Here is a 23,240-nt window from a genome sequence, read left to right as displayed (position 1 = left end):
CACAATTTACTTTTTGAAAGAGCAAGCATAAGATACTATCCTAAGTTTATCACATCATGTCAAAATATCACCATTCTGGCACAAGTTTCCTTTCAATTAAAAAGGAAATTTACCAGAAAAAATTTCCAGAGAAGAAGAAGAAAAAAACCCTCAAAATCAATGTACTTCTAGTATCTGTATTTTTAATTAGTTCATAGATAATGGGTATTACACAGTGAAAAGAATTTTTAGAATCCCTGAATGATGCAGGTGCATGTAACAGTGATTTTTTTTTTTTTTAAGTAATAAGTAGATATGCATAAGGCAGCTACTATACCCAGAAAGAGAGATTTCATCCTGCATCAGATCACCTTTTGGCATTAAAAAGAGTCTTGAAAGGAAAGAATTTTCTCTGAAGCAGAATTCCCTTGTAGTTTGGTCCAAATTTAATGACACCTTTAACACATCTTGTATATTATCAAAAGGATATTATTCAAGTGTAAATTTAATTTACAACCCTCTTGCTCTCTCATTTTTCTAGACAGAAAAAATTAGAGATGGAAACAATTCTGCTTCCACAAGATGACAAGTGGCACCAGTAAAAGAGAAGAAAACATGGTATATACACTCAAAGATTTGTCCTTGTCCAAAGAAAATATTCAGGTGACTGCTTTTGCATTAGTATAGAGTAAACATCACAAAGCTGTAAAAAGTAAGGAGAGAAAGTCTCCTGTTATCAAAACAACAAAGTCTTACAATCACCTGGATACAATGGAACAACTATTAGGTGTTGAAGCAGTTGGAGATAACTTCTGGAACAGGTCACTAATATGATCACCTGATATAAGTGGATATTGGTATTTTGCTCTGTACTAATCACTCCATTGGCAAACTGCTTTCAACCTATTTTCCTATTTGAGTAGGGAAGGAAAAAAAATTCAGTTATGATGGATTCAGTTAAGTGTCCCAGAATGCACTAGATTATCATTTCATTCAATATAATGCATCTTTACTGTCATTTCTTCCTCCAAAGCAGTTCATCACAAGTGTAAAAACAGTGCATGAAAGGCACCAGTTTAGCTTCTTCCTTTTTGGTCGCCTCTATCCATTAAGCACCAAATACCAGCTGAAAGGTGTCCACCTTGAGAGAACATTCGTGGGAGAAAAGTGTATTTCCTGCTACAAAAGAGAACACCTCCAACAAGTTAAATAAAAAAGAGAATATCCATACCCACTCTACAGGGATCATACCATGGCAATAGCTGACACAGGAAAATTGAATATTTTCAGAGATATGGCAGCTGAGTATATCTGAGCACTCTGTTCTGCCACTAAAATGATGCTCTATCTTCAAGAAATAAGATTATTTCAGAAAGTCTTATTGCTTTTCTTTGAAAAACATTAAAAGAAGTCTTGTAGTCATGCAGTAGCCATATCTGTTTTCATATATATTTGGGGTCAGTCAGCTGACCACAGCAGTGACTGTTTGCAGTTTTTCTGACAGATGTAGGAGTTCCTGCTCCTGGGTCAGTTTTACTTCCCAAATATTCCACATTTTATTGACCCATCATCTTTTCTAAAACCCCCAACTAAGAATTGTTTTCTTGATTCTTGATACCAATATGCTAAACCACCTAAAAATACACTGTTCCAAATCTATTAAAGACTGCATCATACCAGCAGATATTAGACACTCTATTTCACGTAATGCATAAGTGAGAAAAGGTAACAGTTTTATATGTCTGCCTTCATACACTCTATATAATATAGGGTTTTATATACAGCTTTCGTAACCCTGAAGACAAATATATTCTGTAAAATTCACTTCAAATAATAAAGCTGAAAAATAACCTTAGGTCATACTGAAAAATACGGCCATCGCAAAAACTAGAACATTTTAGAGTGAAAGTGACCTCTCACAGAGAAAAGCTACTTTATCAAGAATTTACAACATATACTGATTTAGTTATCTTTTCACTTTTGAAAGCATCTTTAATGCCTTCTTGTTGGATGACATTCCACTGTTTCCCTGCTTTTTCCATTAAGTTATCTTCAGATTATTTAAAGTTGGTCTCCCTTTAGAGCAAGGTCTATACCTCCTAAACACTTTATATATTTGGTCAAAATTCAAGTACATTCCTTCCTCCCTACATCATCGCTTACCAAGCACGACGACTGTACTCTTATATCAATTCTTTTAACTACAGGACATACATATTTTTTCAAAAACTACTCACAAGATGTGTTCTAACTTCTATCTTAACATTGTATTTGCTTAAATTTACTGCTTGATGCTTTATAATTGGGGCATAAAACTGTATTTCATGCAATTCAAAACGATCTTTCAAGCAAGATCGCACAAATGAAGCCTAATTAACTTATTTTTCAAATGTTTTGTCGTTATCAGCATATATCCACATTCCAGAATGATACATGCCATTGTTCCGTGTGTTTGCTCTTCCAGTTTTTTTTGATTAGAGTCCTGCAAAGGTTACATACAAACTTCTACAAAGGCACATATATGAATAGTCATACTGAAGTGACCTATGCATTTATGAAAATCTGAAGTATCTCACCAAATTGAATGTGAAAAACATAAACAGGTATTCTAGAAAATACTGGTCTTCAGCAGAATAGTATAATTCACTTTTCTAAAATTAGACTTTTTTTTTTTTTTTTTAAGAAGCCTAGAAGGTGAAATCAAATGAAAAGAGATTCAAAGGTAAGGACATAAACCATGTATTGACCACAAAATGTCCCCTCTGACCTATGTGGGAAGTGACATTTTGAATCCGTTATGCTGAGTTCTCTGCAGAAATCAAGCCACTCTGTGAATGAAGACAACTGCCAAGTATCACCTCATTTTCAGTCCAATAAACTTTCTCTACTAGTCTCCTCTAAATGTAACTGTTATACCTTGTGCATTAAATCTGATTTTTAAAAAAGTTAATAACATGAATATATCTATTTTCTACATGTACAGACTATTGTCTGCGTGGATAGGTATTGTATATAACATCTGTTGTCTCTTATCTCTGTTGTTGCAACTTCTTGTTTGTATGTTATTATGCTCCTATGTTATACACATATTGTTAAAAAGCAGCAGAATTTTTAGAACTCCTTGTTACTAAAAAGGAAACAATTACCAACATTTTTTAAAAATCCTTGTTGCAGATTTACCAGGATCTTCAAAGAAGACATCTTTTTTTTCCCGACAGTGGTGTTGAGTGACTAGTAGCTAGGGTTTTGAAAATATACCAAACATCTCCTCTGGCAGAGCCCCAAATTCCAAAAAAGTCCCAACAAAACTGAACTAAAAACTGAGGGATAGACTTTCTTAAAAAGTGTATGGAACATCAGGCAGTTCATCTGTTATTTCTGACTCAGCTCCACTAAGAACTGAGGACCTGAGGTACCTGACAGAGGCCATGAGGATACCTTCCGTAGGTATATCAAGCATGTGACTAGCACACAAAGAAAATGGATATAGAGCAAATACTGGATGAACTGCCACCATGAGAAAGGGTATGCAGTTATTCTGCTACAATTAGGATCTAAGCTTTAAGTTTACAAGAGCTCTGTCAGTGCTTCTGAGAGAATTCCCCCATTCTCCTTGTAGTATATATACTTTTAAATGCCTTCAGAAAAGACCAAAATAATACTTACAGATTTTTGATTTTTTTTTTTTGCAGTTAGCATACTATTCAAGACTGTATTTTGAAAAACCTTGAAATACCAGAGCAGAATAGCAAAGGCACTAGAATCAGTAGAAAGCTCTTGAGAAAAGTCTCTTTTTTCCTCCCCCCTCCTCCCACTCCCCTTTAGACTTCTGAATTTGTTTTGCCTCAATTTTTGAATTTTGTTGTTGTTTGTTCTCTTTGCATGTTTTATTTAATAGGATTAATGTGCTTGGGGCATGAGTGGCACTGGGAAGAACTAAGCCTTTTTAGATGGAAACTATCAAAAAGGAAATAGGTTTGGGGGAAGACTGTAAAAAAAAGTTAGATGATCAATAATAGGGGTTTTGTAAAAAAAACCCACAAAACAACAAAAACCAAAAACCAAACAAACCATTAAATCTTAAGCTTAGAGTTGAATATGCAAGGAATTTGATGAGAAAAATAGACTCAAACCTAACAGTAAGAATTATCAATGTCTTTGGTGTACTAGATAAACATAGTCACAAAACAAGTTGACCCATTGCTTCTGATTTAGAAATTATTCCAAGTAGACCTTGTAAGTCTACTCAAACAGCATTCAAATGCCCTGTCAGAGTTTTGTTCCACCAGAACTTTTTGTTGTCACTTTGTGGTATGATCTTGACCCAGTGATTACTGTCTGTAGTCACCGTCTGGCCCCAATCCCTGCTGCAATTTAAGCTATTTCTGCTGAACCAGTTTCAAAGGGCTATGAGTAAGGAGATGCGCGAAACTGCCATCCCTTCTGATCTCCTGATCTCTCTTAGGGGAATATCACATCTTCTCAGGTAATTGAATACAGGAATGCATCTGAGTAATCTCATATGGAAGGCAACAAGAATCCTTTCATCTGCTTGCCTATGTCCTGAATCTTTTTGATTTTTCCTCTTTTTTTATTTAAAGTGTTAACTAGTATTCGTTTATAATTAGCTATGAACGTGCTTTCCAGCAACTTTAAAGTGGAGCCAATTTTTTGGGGGGGTTTGTTGGGGTTTTTTTGACAGATACAATACCTTTTCAATTACTCATTAGAGTTGCACTGTTATAGTTTTGAGAATTTCTATTTACACTGAATAAAGATCCAAGTACATTTGGATGGCTTATTATCAGGTATATTCATGCAAAGAAAGTTTTCCACGAGAATAAAGCAGGATTTCTTCTGGGAATCCTAGGAAGAGTCTTACACCCTTCTGTACTTTCTATGACAAATTTATAGAACATTGTGGGCATGCAGAATATCTGTTTCATCTCCCCCATTATCTAAGGTTTTCATGCCTACATGAAAAAGAACATTTAAATTCTTCATTCAGACCCCAGTTTCTTGAAGATAACTTGGAATAGAGCAGCCAATATGCTGAACAATTATGTTGTTCCATTTTTTTTTAAAAACCTATGATAAGTTAAACACTTAAACATTTATATTAATTCCAACCAATTGTACTTCACAATGACTTTATACTCTCACACCACAGGTACTCAAATTATATGCTAACTCCATAGATTATGAGCAAGATTTATGGAACCACAAATTAAAATCTCACTGAATACATAAGGACAGAAACTTGAACTTTGTTGAAAGTTAAAAAAATTTAAATTTTAAAAACTATACAAAGGAAACTTACTTTTCAGACTAATTACTATATTAATAATACAACCAAAAAACTTCATCTCAAATTCTATTGATACTGTGTTTTAGGATACAAACTTTCTCCACATTTTCCTGTTTGTGTCCTCTTTAAATCCATCTCAAGCAACAATTGGGTAAGAATATGGTTATTTTTGCCTCAGTCTTCACCAGCAAGTGCTCCAGCCACACTGCCCAGGTTGCAGAAGGCAAAGGCAGGGACTGGGAGACTAAAGAACCACCCACTGTAGGAGAAGATTGGGTTTGAGACCAACTAAGCAACCTGAAGGTACACAAGTCTGTGGGACCTGATGAGATGCATCCACAGGTCCTGAGGGAACTGGCAGAGGAAGTAAGCAAGCCACTATCCATCCTATTTGAGAAACTGCGTCAGTCTAGTGAAGTTCCCAATGACTGGAAAAGTGGAAACAGACCCTATTTTTAAAAAGGAAAGGAAGACCCGAAGAACCACAGCCTAGTCAGTCTCAACTCAGTGCCCAGCAAGATAATGAAGCAGATTCTCCTGGAATCTATGCTAAGGCACATGGAAAATACAGAGGTTATTGGTGACAGTCAACATAGCTTCACTAAAGGGCAAATAGTGGCTGACAAATTTGGTGGCCTTCTACAATGGGGTTACAGTGTTGGTGGATAAGGGAAGACTGATGTAACCTACCTGGACTTATACAAAGCATTTGGCACTGTCGCTCTCATGACATCCTTGTCTCTGAACTGGAGAGACATGGGGTTGATGGGTGGATAAAAAACTGGTTGGATGGTTGCACTCAGAGAGTTGTGGTGAACAGCTCAATGTCCAAGTGGAAAGCAGTGATGAGCGGCATTCCTCAGAGGTCAGTATTGGGATCAGCATTTTTTAACATCTTTGTCAGCAATGTGGACAGTGGGATTGAGAGCACACTCATCAAGTTTGCTGACAACACCAAGCTGTGTGGTCCGGCTGACATGCTGGAAGGAAGGGATGCCATCCAGAGGGACCATGACAGGCTTGAGAGGTGGGTCTGTGTTAACCTCATAAGTTCAACAAGGCCAACTGCAATGTCCTGCACCCGAGTCAGGCCAGTCCTAAGCACAAACACAGGCTGGGCAGAGAGAATGGATTTAGAGTAGACCAGAGGAGTAGGACTCAGGGGTGTTGGTTGATGAGAAGTTTAACACGACTCAACAGTGCGCACTTGCAGGTCAGAAAACCAACTGTATCCTGGGCTGCATCAAAAGCAGTGTGGCCAGAAGGTCAAGAAAGGTGATTCTTCCCTTCTAATCTACTCTAGGGAGACCCCTCTTGGGGTACTGCATCCAGCTCTGGGGTCCCCACCTAAGAAGGATGTGAACCTGCTGGAGCAAGTACATAGATGGGTTGTGCAGATGATAAGAAGGTTCTGGGAAGACCTTACAGTAGCCTTCCAGTATGTAAAGGGGACTTACAAGAAAGCTGGAGAGGAACACTTTACAGCGATATTTACATGGACAAGGGGAAATGATTTTAAACTGAAAGACAGTAGGTTTACATTAGATGTAAGGAATAAATTCTTCACTGAGAGGGTCAGAGTCCACTGAGGCACTGCAACAGATTGCTCAGAGAGTTTGCAGATGTCCCATCCCTGGAAGTGTTTGTGGCCAGATTGCATGGGGCTTTAAACAACTTGGTCTAGTGGAAGGTGTCCCTGTCCATGGTAGGGGGGTTGCAACTAGATGATTTTTCAGGTCCTTTCCAACCCAAACCATTCTGTGATTTGTCACTCTTTGAAAGACACCATCTCCTATCAGCTGAATTGAGGGAGAGAGAAGAGGGACTCAAATCCAACACTTAAGACCCCCCAAAACATAACAATAATCACCAAAAAAAAACCCCAGAAAATCACTCCATCATACTTAGTTGTGTGTATTCAGCAACTACTCACTATAATGTTGTCATGTCACATTCACAGAAGTAAAATACATTGGTTTTGGTGTGCAGCTTTGAGCTCTTCACTCAATGTTCCCGGCTACTGATCTTAAATCTTACACTGCTCAGTGGTCTCAGTCAGGTCAGGACTAGGCAGTTAACAGATGTGCAGTTAGCTAGCATACCTATGACTAAATCACTGTTATTAGTACTGTAAAGATATTGCAAGAGATTTAAGCCTGCTTTAAAAGGAAAGCTGTTCAGCTGTGAGTCTGGACTCCACAGTGCTAAAGAACATGTGATTAGGGCTCATGAAAGAGCTAGGTACTTTTAAGCTTTCATGTCCTCCTCTTCTTTTTCCTTTTCCATCCCGAGAACTATGTGGTAAAAACAACGTTATTTGAATACATTTTTACTGGAAGAGAGACTTAAAATGTGAATTATTTTCCCCCCTCCCCAACTATCCACAAGGTTTTTGGTAATTTTTTCAGAATGCGTTTTTTCCAGAGTATTTTGAGTTGGGTGACTTGTATCATGCTGTTGTGATACTCATGCATTGATCTGTTCTCATGTAATGCCAAAATACCTTTTTAACTCTACCACACCTGTGTTGTCTGCAACTGCTGTATAGATGCCTACAAAAATGAGTAAATGAGACCCTGTGCCAAAGGCACAAAAAGCTGCCAGCCCCAGTCTGTGAGACTAATTCAGCGAAGTCTGTCTCGTGTTGCAAATGCAACACTGTCTGAATTAGGATTATTATGTAAAAATGTACGCCAATGGAGGTGCTGACATCTGAGGTAGGGACAAGTTTATATCATGCTGACGTTAAACTATTTATCAGCATTAAGATGTCAGTATGAGATTAAAAAAATATTTTCAGCACTCAAAGAACAAGTTTTAAAAGTTCCTTCAATAATTCAACAAGAAGAATACTAACAAAAATGTAAACACTCATAAAATTAAATTGCTTAAATTGAATTCCTGCATCTTTTGTTTGAATGACTTTACGTTGCTTACTTTTCATATCCCTCCAACATTTTCCTCTAGAATGAAAGAAGTTGATTTTTAAAATTCTAGTAATGAGTATATTTTGATGATGATAATATTTAAAGAGAGTGTCTCTACATAAATCTACCAATAGCCAACTTCTTAATGTTCTGTGCATTTTTTTCAAAGAAAAACAAAAACATTTATTCATATATCTTCCTAATCATCTTTCAGTCATATTTTCTTCAACTTACTTTTAGAAAAATTATGCAGTACTGCTATGTTCTGCCCTATATTAATCAAATTATAAAAGCAACATTAAAGAAAATGGAATCTGCAAAATCAATCATTCTGGGGTAGAAAATGCCAGAATTAAGATTACCCTAGCAGCACTCATTTCGCAATCATCTACAATACTTCTGGAGCCAGGAACTTAACCCAGCCATCCAAGATTCAGTCTGGTGCTTTAGTCTCATTCACAATCCATCATTTGATGATGCACAGCCTTTCGCTATTTGACCTAAAAGAACAAGTCACGGTCAACTATCTGGTTACAGCTGCAGTGATAAATGCAACACACTGTGATTTATACATTCATTTACTAACAGTTTGGAAACTGGGTTCCTGAATGTTCTTCCAGGCAAAGGAGAGAGATGGTTACAAACAGTTCACCCAAAAGGTCAGTTTTAGCATCATTATTCTGCAAGATCATGAGGATGTGACTAGAAAACAGTTCTAGAGAAGAGTCTGTATTCTTGGGTCCGGCAGAACAAAACCTGAGGCTAGTATTCACTCACAATAGCAGAACTCCAGAATTTTGCAAAATAAAGACTAGAAGGAACCAAAGGTTGAATATTTACCTTGTGGTCCCAAACTTACAATCACACCGTAATTATTCCCAATGCTTTTAGATGAACTAGCCCATAATCAGAAAGTTTTGATTTTGCTTCTGCAAACAATGCTTGCATTTCCTATGGCATAATGTTTTTTTCTAAAGTCCACTCCCCAGACAAGACTTCCTATTCTGAGGAAGTGATGGTGGCTGCCTCTCGTTATAAGTTTCCTGGCTTATCAAGATGACAAGAATGCACAGCCTAGATAGAGTCCCAACAACAAACACCCAAAGACTGCTTTTCACTGCAAAATTAACCACAGTTAAAACCTGGGGACTGTGAATCATTTGTGGTTGATGAACGCATGATTTTTTCAACATGAGCTGGCTATCCTATCAAGTAGGGGCAAGGTTAAAGGATTACTAACTGCTAATGAAATTCCTCTACAAACTGCATGATGATTAGCGCCTTCAGCATTTCTTCACTGTCCTGTGTGTCAGACACATTTCCCCCAGGAAAACAAGTGATTTCTGAAGCTTTCCAAAGTGGTGGATGTGGTCTCTCAGGTATTTGCATCCCTATCTATCCACAATGGAGACAAGGTTCCCAAATAGTGTACTCCTTTCAATCTCTCTTACTCAAATTGTGATAACTTGTGGAGAGTAACTGAAAGATAGAAAATGTGAATATATACCCTATATTGGGGAGATGCAAATTTTAAATTCCTGCTGTTTGGTATGAATATTTTTTTATTGGAAAAGTATAGTTGTTTTACTAAATTTCGCAGTTATATATTAGTCACATATTGGAAACCTTTACAGAAATGGTTATAACAAACTAAAAAATAAGCAGTATAATTTTGAAAAGTCTTGTATTTTCTGACAAGTTTTCTCCAATCTGCTTTTTAAACCCTGTGGTTATGGAGAAGTACAGAAAAAAAATATTAACATTTGTAAGAACAGGAGAACCACATTATATGATTGATGATTTGCAGTATGGAGACTCAAAAAGAAGAAAGAAAACATGGAAGAACAGAGAGGATTGCCTTTGAGGCTTTGAGGCACAAGACCTTCAGAAATCCAACCCACAGGATAAGTCATGCTTGTAAATCACAAATATCCACTATGCCAACGTAGAGAGGACAGGACAAGTAGTTTAATTTTCTGTCAAGTAGAATGATCATTTTAAGAATAACCCTGAAGTCCATCAGAAAAACGACTGGCATTCTGTTACTAATTTGCATACTTTGATGATATCCTAGTTATTTAGCCTACTGACTTGGCTGGCAAGGCAAATGCTGAACAGCCTTCATCATATATACTACTAGCAATTTCATCTTAAAAGTTTTGATCCTGAACACATTCTTGCCTCTTTCCCTTCTTTAGCTTTCAAATGAAATCATCTTTACACGTAAGCTAGTGATATATAACCTTTTTTTGCCTCTGATGAATAAAAATGTGTTAACATTAAAAAAGATTTTTTTAATTAATACATCACTAGTAACAATTAGCTAGACTGCAGTAATGTAATTTAAAGCTATCTAACAGTGCATGATAATAACTATTCTTATAAAGCAGAGCCTTTCTAACCCCTTGCCGAGGATATTTCATTTGATGTCCAAATTTTCTTGCCTCTAGGAAAACCATTTTCCATTTTAGCTGCTAGCAACAAGTATAAGTGAATATGCTGTAAATAACTAGCTACTTTGAACTTTTGGGTCCCATTACACACACAAGTTATCTACTCTGTAAAGGCATCATATAAACATGCCAAATTATTCAACCTTATGAAAAATGCTTTTCATCTGAATTACAAGTTAAAACTTTCTGACTTTAGAGAAACTGGAACTTGAAAAGATAAAAACTTAAAGCTTGATTTTTCTTTGCCCAGAGCATATGTTATATAAACAAAAATCCCCAAAAGGTGCCAAGAATTGTCCCTCTGTTTTTCTAAATGATCATGTGTGCAGTCTAGCTGAAAAGACTCATCGATTATGTCTACATAAACAACAAAAGCCCTTAGAAAAAATATCTAGATCAAAAGCCTGTCAAACACTGAACAGGAAAGAGAAATCCTGCTTTAAACATGGCCTCTTTCAAGTCTGAATTCAATCCCATGAAGTAAAAACAAAGGATTTCATAATGAAAGGTATTTAAATTACTTTATTTTTGGAACTTAACCAGGGATTCTTTTTTCCTTTATGTTAACCTTTGTCTTTCTTACACTGGGACAGAATTCTGCACCATAGGTCTTGCAGTTTAAAAAAAAATCTAGAAATTGTTTAATCACAGTTGACCATGTTCACAATACATATTTCCAATTATTTTCATTAAAATTAGACACTGATATTTTTACTGACATTATGCATTTCTCCTTTTGTCAATACACTGCTAATATGGCAACACAGCAAAGTTCTTAATGAATGAGATTTACATCTTTTTTTTTGTCATTTTACTCACTCTCCGAAAGTACAGACATATAATCAATAAAGGCAATTGCATATCCTTGCAGAAACAGAACAGATCACTATATCGATTATATAAAATTATTTTCTGGAAGGTGTAGCTAGAAATCGGAAAGTAAGCCAAAGTCTAAAGTCAGATATTTCTGTAAGTATAGTTTCTAAAAGAAGCAACAGAAATTTAACAGACAGATGTCTGTTGAAATATAATCATATAATCATAGAATGGTTTGGGTTGGAAAGGACCTTAAACTAGTTTCAACACCCCTGTCATGGACAGGGACACCTTTCACTAGACTAAGTTGCTCAGAGCTCCATCTAACCTGGTCATAAACAGTTCCAGGGATAAGCCCCGTGTTTGATTTCCTACTCTGTTATTAAGGTTAATATGCAAACATATGGCATGATTTACAATATGTCATTAGTGATCTCTTTCAGACAAACTTGTGATTTGAATTTTCCTTATGTATACATATAAACAATAATATAAACTTAATACAAAACACTTGGTACATGTTTAATCATGTCACTACTGTAATATTAATATGTCATGTACATAATCAGAATCCAGTTTTAAATCAGTTCGTACCTATTATTGTTGGACAAAACAGGTTCTTTGCCAGATTTGGCTAGTTTATGTTTGTCTTAGGAAACATCAGTTCACAGTTGATGATTCAAAATGGTGAGTTTGTTCAATTTATCAACTGTAATTGAGAGTCCTATAGCATGGATCAGTACATAGTAGAACACATGAGCAACATGGTCTAGTCACCTCCAACCCAAGCCACTCGATGATTCTGTATGTACTCCACTTCTTAAAATGTTTGGATAGATGGTCATTTTGGATAACCGACCCAGGAAGAAATAAATGCATACCTGACTGGCCTCTCAAACCTAAAGCACACTCAGTTAGTAAAGAGTTCTATATATGGTAGCTCTTTAGCACATCTCTAGGCTAATGAATTACTGACAGGTCCATTGAATCAGCACAAAATCAAATAATTTGCCTGTTCAGAAGACAATAGGTCCATCTTTGATTATAAAATGCAGTATCAAAGCAGAAGCAGCAACAAAATTTTAAAATTATGTTGATGTACTCATCAGGGAATTTTAACCCTTATGCATTGAATTCTAATTTGTATTAAAAAGCAACTTGGTCAATACAGAGTATACTCTTTCAGAGTACTATTTCAAGAGATGCTCTGATATATCTCCTACAGTCTTATCAAAGAAAGGTCTAGTAAAGCATAGTCCATTTAATTTTAAAATATTTTCCTTCTAGTACTCAGGCTACCAGTCAATCATGGATATTTCTAATATATTTTGCAGTATTTTCCATTAATCACATCCAAGTATTTCATACGAATTTACCTTATCTCTGGAAAACTTTTAACTACTTTTGTTATGCTTATTACATGTTTTTTGGAGCACACAAGAGAATTATCTCTTTGGAATGAAGTTAATGAAACAGATCCAGCTTCAACAATTTTTCAAGGAACAAAGGCTGTAAATTTGTTTTCTACTGGAATGTTGAACTAATCAGAAGATCACACACTCAAGCCAATAGCATTTGTCTTTGCTGTCTTTGCTGTCATGCAAAAAAGAGTGAGTCACCTACAGTACAAGAGAATCATTTTGCAAATCTTTTAGAACTGTGTGGCATCTGATTAAACTAATCCACATCTTTCTATGATGCCAAAATAAACAGTGCCTTTCCCACAATGTATAAACATTGTTCCCATAACTTTCCTTTGAAATGTCATGAAAAGGTTAAGTGACGTTTCATTATTTACCTTGACTAATGAATTGCTCCATGTTGTCTTTGAAAGGTTGGAGGTGCTCCTCTAGTGATAGCTGATAAACTTTTGCTGCTTCTGTCTCACATGCTGAAATTCAAGTAACAGATTAGTTCAGGATGACACATCATTGCATACTGTAATAAAAGACACTTTAATTCATAGCCAGTGAAACTGCTGGAATATGTGCCTCAAATACACTACTTCAAGTACAAACACGATAATATGTTCAGGAACAGTTTTGTTCCTGGTCAAATATTTTTGACCAAAATATACAAAAAATTTTTGGCCAGTCTGTGAGTTTAAATGAATGGTAGCAAAAATTTACAAGAGTTTTGAATTATTTTGAAGAAGGAAGACAAATTTAGGGAGAAGAATTATATGGGAACAAAACTGCAAACTGAGTTTCCATGCCGTGTTGATATACCTGGCCCCAGGTGGCAGTGCCTGAATCAAAGATCAGATGCAAAACCTGCACCAAATAGTAGGAATGACCTTAATTTAGTGAGTAAAGCCAGATGAGGGTTTGATACTTGATAAAACAACAGATGTAGTAGAAGTGCTTTGCATTGTTCAAAAGTAAGAGTGCAAAAGGATTAAAGTGAAAGATTATAAGAGTACAGTTCTCATGGCTTGAACTCTATGAAAGACCTTGGAGCACATCTTGGTTCTTATTGCACTAGAGACCAGGACAGAGAAGCTGGAACCTAAAGCAAATCTGACACAGAATATTCATTTGTAAGGGGGTACCATCATACTTCCACCAATTATCCAAGCTAATGTAATTTGGGAGAACAGAAGATTTGAGACTACTACTTCAGGTGAATGTTAAGCTCTGATTTCCATTATAAGGGAAATCTCTTTAGAGTGCCATAAGTTCCCATCATTCAACGCAAATGAATCCTGCTTGATTCTGCCTCAAAATTTCCAACAGAAGTGCACACATCTAAAATGCATATCTTCCTTGTTTACCCTCCAGGGTTTCTTTAAGCAAAAAGGAATTATTAGTATGTCTTTAAATACAGAAAACTGGTTAGACATTTAAAAAATATTTTTAAGTAGCAGAAAGCACTATTATAATGTTTAAAACGCACATATATAGAAAAGCAGACTGGCTCAAATAAATGGTAACTCCACACAAGTGGAGTAAAACCAGGGTGACAATAACAATATAATTTTTAACTTTATTTAAGCTTAGAGCAAAACAGAAAGAAATACCAGCAGATTTTAGGGGAAAAATAAACATGAATATATCTAATTAGACAGGTAACCTGCTTATGAAGCAATATTAAAAATAAAAGAGTAAACCTAACCCCCCACAAATACAGTCATATAATGTATAATTACATAATTACAAGACTGTGATTTTTAAACAAATTTTAAACAAACTTTTTAGTCAACACATCTGAAACAGGGAAGGGGATCCACATGACCACGAATTTTCTTACAACATATGACAGACAAGAAGTAGAGAAGTTATGTACTATTCTACAAATGAAGACATTTTGTAATGGTAATATAGAATTTCTATCATGCTTTTCTCCTATTCAGAAATAAGTGACAAATCTGAAAAAAGGCTATAGAACCTACCATAACATTTGATATAACCAGAATTTCATACTTTTTCCCAGAATGTGGATTAAATACTTTTCAGAGCAGTACAGCATTATGCTCTCTTTAATTAACATCTGCAGCTCACGATGAACTCCTGATCTCTCAGCCAATCTGAGAGAAGTGTATATCTAATGAAGACTCATACCCACCAAAAATCTTAATCTATACCCATGTCAACAACCTGAAACAGTCCCATTTCAACATGTAGATGGAACTTATTACAGGGAAAAAAAAGTGTAATATTGTCAGAATGAAATGTCTCTTCTTTAACCATTCAGATACTAGAAGCTCTTCCACAGTTGCATTGTTTGTGTATATATCTGTGGTGTGGGAAAGGGTGTGCAGTTAATGATAGCTTTGTTTCTCCAGTTTTTGGTGGAGTTATTTTTGTTTGTTTCTCCCCACCCCCCCTTCCACCCATGAAAAGACTAAAATTAGTGATGTTCAGAAGAACAATAGTTCAGGTCCTTTTTTGATCCTATTCCTGAATTGCAAACACTAAATAATTACAATACAAAAGAAAACACAGGAAAACAAAAATCCTTTTCTCTTATCTTATAGAGTAAAATATCGTATGTAGCATTCAGACTTTAAAAGTTGACAAATTCTGTCATTATTACCATACTAATATCAGTAATATGATGCTTAAAACAAACTAGTTCATCGGATGCTTTCTTCATTAAAGAATTAACAGGCCTCTAAGCTCATCTTAAGTTTATCAGTTCTCCAGATCACTAAGACTGGAACTGTGTGGTCTCCCTGCACAACCTGTTGGATATAGCACTAATTTATCATGCATTATAATTTGTCACCAGAGTATAAACCCTCTTTACTTGTATGAACTATCACTATTTCTCACTGTAACCGAAGAAATTAAACTGCTGATCATATGAAAGTAATACAAAATACCAGATAGTTATCAGTATTTTTGTCCAAGTGAAGAAATAAGATAGTGAATAAATGTGTCAGAAGAATATTTAAGAACTTCTAAGCAACATGGAGGTAACGCATGGGAAAAACAGTATGTGAGGATACTCATAGCCTTCTAATTTTGATTTTGTTTTTAACCTCAGCTTCATATTCAAACACATTTATCTCCATGAAACAGCTCACCTAAACATCCCATATATCAAAGGAATAGGTGGCAGAAGGGACCTGTTGTGATGACTTTGTAAAAGTTTTGTCTAAAACAAAAGCTTGCCTGATTTTTCACAACAGGCTCAAAACTTGCTCTGATATCATTCCTATTCTCACAGGTTTAGTTTATTCTCTCATCTTGGGACATGTGTATACAACTGAAAAACTTAAACGAAAGCTGGAATATTTCTAAGTTTCATTTACTTTAAGCAAATTTTAAAGTTCCTCATAATGAAAGAATTGAAAGATATTTAAGGCACCAGAAATGAGTCATGTAAGCAGTCACAAAAGTCAAGCGCTAGGTAGAAGCTTATCTCACAAGATGGAATTGCACCAACATGAATAAATTAGAAAGATAAAAACTTCTCTGTGTTGCTTTGCAGCAAGGTGAAGGTTTCAGTATCCTGTAGTCCCAAATACCCAGTCCTCATGCACTGATTTTATACCTTCCAAAGTTCTCAAGTCCTAAGCAGAAGTTGGCATGGGCAGACACACTTCTTCTCCAAACCTCTAAATCAATTTTAACATATAAGTAAACTATAAGCAATGGAAAAGATCAGTATGGGAGAACCTTCTAAATTTTGAGCAATTCAGACTGGTAGCTTTTTGCCTATACGTGCATAGATCTCTCAAATGCCCCTGGTCTGGAAACTGACAAGAAAATCTGTGTTCAAAACCAGTTTAGAGATTTAAACAAATTGCAATTCCAATTGTATTGAGTATTTCAAGAATCTTATCTCATTCTCTATTTCTGTGTTCAAATACAATTAATTGCACTTTTTTCGAGCTACTGTGTTAGCTTGCTTATCCTATTTTTTTAATCTTATTTTAGGTCAATATACTAAAATACATAAAGTTTCACAACACCCACTATCAGCTAAGAGACATCTATACAGAAAAGGAAAAGAAAAGCCGCTAAACTTTATATGCTTTGTACTAATGCTTTCAATAAGTGAGTCTGATAAATGATCTAAAATGCAAGCAGTTGCATTACCAAAAATAGTCACTTAACTGTTTTTAAAAAAGAAGAAAAAAAAATGTTTTCAACATTCAGACTATCTTTTTAATACATGTTTTCCAGCTAGTTCTGTTCGATGCTAAATTTTAACCCTTGGAAGTAAAAATCTCTTCTAATAATAAAATATGTCTTTTTGAACAAAATGTGTGACCAGATGATTAGTTGCTCCTCAGTCTTACTGCGTTGTCTTTGGTCGGGATAATAATGAGCAGCAAGATTTTTTCGTTTCAACACACCCAAAACATAAAAACTAAATCAAAAGTAAAACCAACCAAGCAAACTAAAGCCTCAAACTCAACAACAAAAACAACAAGCAACATAGCAAAAAAAGATCAAAAGGAAAGCAAGTAGAATTTTTAATTACCTTAGATGAGTATTTAAGAGGTTCATGAAGTTGTTTTTTTAACTAGTTCTGAAACCACATACTTTTTTGTAGAAGTCTGATAGAATTCAGGTGGATTTTCAAGGTTGCTTAAGGTATTTGAGAGCGTAAGTTTAATTAAAACTTGATAGACTATTTGCTTTTAAGCCTTTAAGGAAGTTTGGAAATTATGTCCTTGATTTTCCGAGGTTCTGAGCACTCAGACTTCCACAGGTGATGTTTGAAAAGTTTATAACAGCATAACCACTGTTTTCACAACTTCCTCAGAGCTTTCTGGATTCTTTACAACTGCAACCTGTGACTTTAAAAGAAAACTTAGACTTCATCTAAAGAAAACCATATTGGCTTCATCAAAAGACAAACTCTGATGAACCCAACCACAAATACAGAAAGAGCCCCTAATTTCTTACACTAAGAACTGCTGAGTCTTAAAGGGCTTCCATAGACAGCTCCTTGTTTGGAGTTTTAAGGACAGTAAAATATAACTCAAAGATTGACTGAAAGCCTAGCTTTAGTTTACATCTGGTTTAGGTTTAGAAGTCTGCATGCTGCATAGCTGCAGCAATTAACCCTTTCAGTAATAACTGAACAAACAGCTACAATGTGTGGATGCACAGCTGTTAATGAATTGGCAAAAGTAAAGATTTAATTTGGTTAAAACTATAGCTGTTTCTGCAAAGGTAGATTGTACAGATAAGTGTAGGATTGACCAAAACCACTAATGTTGTTGTATTATCTTGCTATTAATTACCTTGAGAGGTTTGGCATTTTATTATAAAAGACTGAAGGCATGTTTTCCTCATAATATGGATCTATGGATCATTTAAGAAAAATTAAAGATTTACTTCTTAATTGTGAAAAATTTTAAATCATATTTATATCAAAACTATTGTCAGAGAATAACAAAATCACAGACATTGAAAAGCATCTTAGAACAGAACATACTTGATGATACAATGAATTCAAACTCTCAAGAATGCAAATTTTTATCCAGTTCTCCTTCAACTCCCTGTCTTCTTTTGAAACTTGAAATATCAGTGTACAAACATATTAAAAAAAGTCTGACATTTTTGGGAAACCTCTTAGGATACACTTTATTTCATCAAACTTTAGCTATTTAAAAGACAGACCACCAGACTAGACTCAAGACCTTTCCTTAGAGGAAAATCAATCAATCCTAAGAATGTCCTTCTTTAGGAGAGCAATCCCTTCCTTTTCTTCCGTTTGAATTAGGGCCTTAAATGGTTTAAGGTTGCTCAAGTTTGTTAACTGAGGTTGAAATTAATACCACTCCTGCTCAAGAAGTGGCACTGAAATGTTGCAAAAGTCTTAGCCCCATAATCAGAACTGTGATGGAACCAGTCTCAGGAATATGAAAATACACAAGGATGCGTGTATGAGCATGTGTGTGTGTGTGAGAGAGAGAGAGGGAGAGAGAGAGAGAGGATGGTGTGCAAATAGAATGGTGCATTTATTTTATGTTAGCCTGTAAACATTAATATTACTTATGAAAGAACTAACAGTGGATGCAATCTGATTTTGCAAAGTAACCCCAGACACAGATTTTCCTCTTCATGGACAACTTCCATCTCAAGCTACTGCTTGACTGCACTTACAGGGTAGGGGCCTCTTTCTAGGTGTTAAGGGCAAGAGGCAAGAGGAATGATTAGCATGACTATTACTGTCTTCTCTCAGTCCCATATTGACACCACTCCAAATATAACTTTTAAAAGTCTTTCTATTGCACAATGTAGTATTTCCAATACTCTGATTTACACAGCAGGTGTTAAACATGAGAGCACATAACAGCTCTACAACTAGCAGTTTCAAGCTGAATAGGTAACTTTAGGTGACTAAGAAGCACTGAAAAAATAGGGAACGTGTATTTTTCCAAGTTACCGTGGGGCTTTTATTGGAACATACTTTTAAAATACAAAGTGTTCTGCAAATGCTTAACACTTTATAAACATTCTCTGTCACATTTATTCCAAACCAGAGAGATGTATTGGGCCACACAGCCTAGCTTCTTTTGGATGGAGACTTTTCAATGAGTTGTAAACACTTAGAATAGGAAAAGAAAGCATCACTACAAAAATAATGTTTAATTATCATAATTATTACTTGTAATCACTTTTCAATCAAATATATTAAATATGACCATGACATATAAACAAGTACAGACTTCAACTCAATTTTATAGCAATCTGCATTGTATTGTATTATTAATCTCTTCTACTAGTCAGATTTATTTTCTGCCTGACATTGTTTCTAATTCCCTTTTAGCTAAGCTTCAGTGAAAGTTTTGCAATAAGTGACAACTGATGAATTAGTTTTTGATTAGCAAGAATAAACTTACTATTGTAAGGCTAAAATGTTAATGTGTAGCCAAAGAATAGCTTCTGAAGATTTTAACTTGCCATAAGTACTGTAACTCTCAATGCCATTTTGTTGTTCTAGTTCTTTTCTAAACTAAATACGCATCTTGAAGAATTTCGTGGGCCACAAATCCAATATTTTCCTAATCCACAATTTTACCTTAAGAGAGTTTAAGAGCAGAGAGGATTAGACCATTAATTGATACAATACACATTTTTCCACATCTTTCTGTCCTACCTGGAGCATTCTGAGGTGTCTAGAAAAGCACACTGATAGTAATAGTTGTGTAACAGAGGTCCTAATCAGGAAGAGTCACACTGCTCCTGTGACCCTAGATGCCCAATTTTCTTTACACGGTGAGTTGATTTAAGTCATGTGGCAAGTGCTAACGTTTCTTTTGTGGAATGACATAGGAACAGAAGTCATTGCTTGGCATGACTGCATCAAGGAACATTGCTGACAGCCAGGAGAGATCAAAAGCAGATCAAGTTGCTTAACAAACTATATGTCACTGAAGTCAAAAAGGCTAAAGTGAGAATCCTGGAGAGCTGTGAAATCCAGGAGCTACAGATGGAGCCAAAGTCACTTGATTTGTTAGTAAAAGGATCTACCTGTTCTTGGTCTTCTATCTTGTAAAAAATCTAGTATATAAAATTTATCCTTGAGATCTCTATTATTTATAAAAACCTCAAATTTCTGTAATATTCATCTTGTAACAGTCACATAGCATGCTTCTGAGAGAGTTTTGGATTTGCACTTTTAATCTGAAATATTAGAGGAAACTTTTTTTCTAAAATTTTACAAACTACAAGGCATACATTTCATAAAAACTTAAAAATGGACAATAGCCTCTATAGTCAAAAGGGAAAAAAGCATAGAAGTTTGAACATCAAGAGTTCTTTTTTTTTTTTCTTTTTAAGCAACCAGTATAACAACTCTAATATAAACATAAACCCAAACTCAGAACTGTGAAAGAGCATGTCAGTGAAATTACTTTACAGAACCATGAAGATTATTTATATCTGCATGTCTCTGTGTATGCTACTGACTTCTTTAGATGGAAAAATACAGCAGTGTTAGAATGAACTGCTATTGTTACGGTTATAAAACTTTTTTTTTTTTTTTAAATAATAACCTTCCTCTACTTTGTGGGTTTTCTGTTGTTGTTTTTTTTTTTTTAATGGTCCCAAAATTTTATGAAAGGATCTTTCCAAAATGAAGCCTACCTTTGCATAATGATCATGGGAAGTTTTTTAAGATAGAAATAAAATATCTTCAGTAGCTTTTTTTCCTGGGTAAACCAATGCCCTCTTTCCTCATTGTAATAAGCATGATCTCACTGCATGGTTTGCAAGGTATTTGAAACTAATATCAACAGTCAATGGTCATGCAGTCCGAATTGATGTTATGTGAAATTTTCAGTTTTTCAGGGACAGAGAACAAAGCAAACCATCCACCCAACCAAATGGTGAAATCCTCTCATGAAATCTTCAACCTAATTACTGATGAATATAGGTCCAGGGTTACAATTCACATCTCAAAAGCTGGAATGTATTCATGGGCATTTATTTCTGTGGCTTTAAAGTCAGTGTTTCCCAGGAACAATCAGTATTCATTTACTCTCACTGATTTCAAAAGGATAGGATCATATTTAGTATTTTGTCAGAATTTTCTCAGAATCTTACAGTCCTCTTCCTGCTCTGTCATTTAATGAGGCACTTGCTAGCTCTAGTAACTCATAAGGTTCCAGATGTGCATTAGCAAATCTGGTAGTGTACTTACAGTAAATGCAGAAAAAAAACCCACTTTGAAGTAATTTTATCCATTCAGTTAAAATCTGTACTCTATTTAAAAATGATTGGCTTTTCGATGTCACTGAAAGTATTACAAAAATTAAGGTATTGGAATACCCAGAATTTCTAGTGTATGTTCTCACAGTCATAAAATCTTTTAACATAAACTATTTTTAATTTAGGGTTCCACTTTTCTTTGGAAAAGAGAGTCAATATAAAGTATTTTGAATCTCTCAAGACTGATATAAAATCACGATTGACATTGCAGTGTGGTATTGAAATTGTCACTTCATATCCAGGAGAGGATGCAGATGGAGTCTGATGCTGTCCCCAAATAAATTTGTACCAAAGGGAATAGGGAAAGAGCAATAGTGTCTGTATTTATTCTTCAGTTTCATTAGCTACAGAACAGACTGACAACAGAGACTTCAGTCGTAGGGCGGATTGGAAGCATAGAAAGAATTCAACTGCAGCCTGATGGCGTGAAATTTCCATTTTTACAGAAGCCCTGCTTTGATCATTGCACAGTGTGGATTTATTCCACAAGAGATTTATGTCTGTATGGAAATTTCAATCTTGATCTAAAAGTATTTTTCATCTAAATAAAAACATTTTTGGTGAATTTGTGAGAAATAAAATCTGCCCCCATGGGCGTTCATTAACATACGCTAGGATTCAAGTACCTTTTTTCAGTAAGACCTAAGCATCTTTCTTCTACATGGCAAGACTGTAGATCAGCCCTGAGACTATCTGGCAGTTGCAAGCATAGAAATAAGTTTTCACGGCTAAACTGTGGGATTTTTGGCCCCTTGATCATTCAAGGCAGCAAATGGAGGGTGCTGCAGTTCACTGCTCATGATCACAATAAGTGACCTTGTTACAACTTTAAATCTTACCCCAAAATATTTAGGATAAATTTTAAAACATCCTAAAAAATGTTGATAAGAGCAAGAAGGGAAGATAAGATATAATTTGGTAATCATGTTATGTTTTTGTTTTAATAGAGAACCTTCCAATCTAGGTTGTTCAGGGATGGCTTACCAAACCATTCCTTGGTCTCTAGATGCATAACATTCAAAATCAGCAAGGCAACAGTAACATAAAAATCATTTTACACCTTGATCTGAATTTTTCTCTCCAAGATTTAGTACAGTGATACATAACTGGCCAGTCTAATGGGGACTTACAGCAAAAATAATGAAGATTGTGAATCATTTGTGCAAACTAAACTCTTGCTTCAACTTAGCGCTTAGATCCCCATGCTATTAAGAAATGTATGTGATATATTTTTTTAATTAAAGTCTAGCAAATATATCCTAAGTCTGTTGAATTCATTTCAAGAAAACATTTCACAAGAGGGAAAAATACAACCTTTGCATATTGCATATCCAGTAAAGTCCAGTTATTTCATCTATCTTTAACAACATGTAATACATACTATTTTGTCTGCTAGATAGTATTTGCAGGCAATTATAACCCCCTTTTTTTTCATGGACATGGTCCAACACTTTGCAATTCTTTTTACAGTGAAGGACTTGTCAAAACGTTTGGAAAAATGAAAAACTAAACTAGCTTTTTGCTTTGGTTTTGAAAAAAAAGATTTGACCTAACTGGTTTGATGTTTTTAATTTAAAAA

At 35.2% G+C, this 23,240-nt stretch overlaps 1 protein-coding gene across 1 annotated transcript in view; it reads right to left on the bottom strand.

Moving 5' to 3' along the window:
* The window catches only part of FMN2 (formin 2), a 178,589-nt gene that overhangs the window by 36,057 nt on the left and 119,292 nt on the right, over positions 1-23,240 (bottom strand). Inside the window, 1 exon segment of the mRNA XM_027657210.1 lies at positions 13,282-13,374. Coding sequence (XP_027513011.1) covers positions 13,282-13,374 — 93 coding nt within the window.

The sequence above is a fragment of the Corapipo altera genome, unplaced genomic scaffold (assembly GCF_003945725.1).
Source record: "Corapipo altera isolate COAL_440 unplaced genomic scaffold, ASM394572v1 2c, whole genome shotgun sequence".
NCBI lineage: Eukaryota > Metazoa > Chordata > Aves > Passeriformes > Pipridae > Corapipo > Corapipo altera.
Note: the sequence above shows the minus strand (reverse complement) of the source record. Positions and strands in the feature narration are given on the sequence as shown.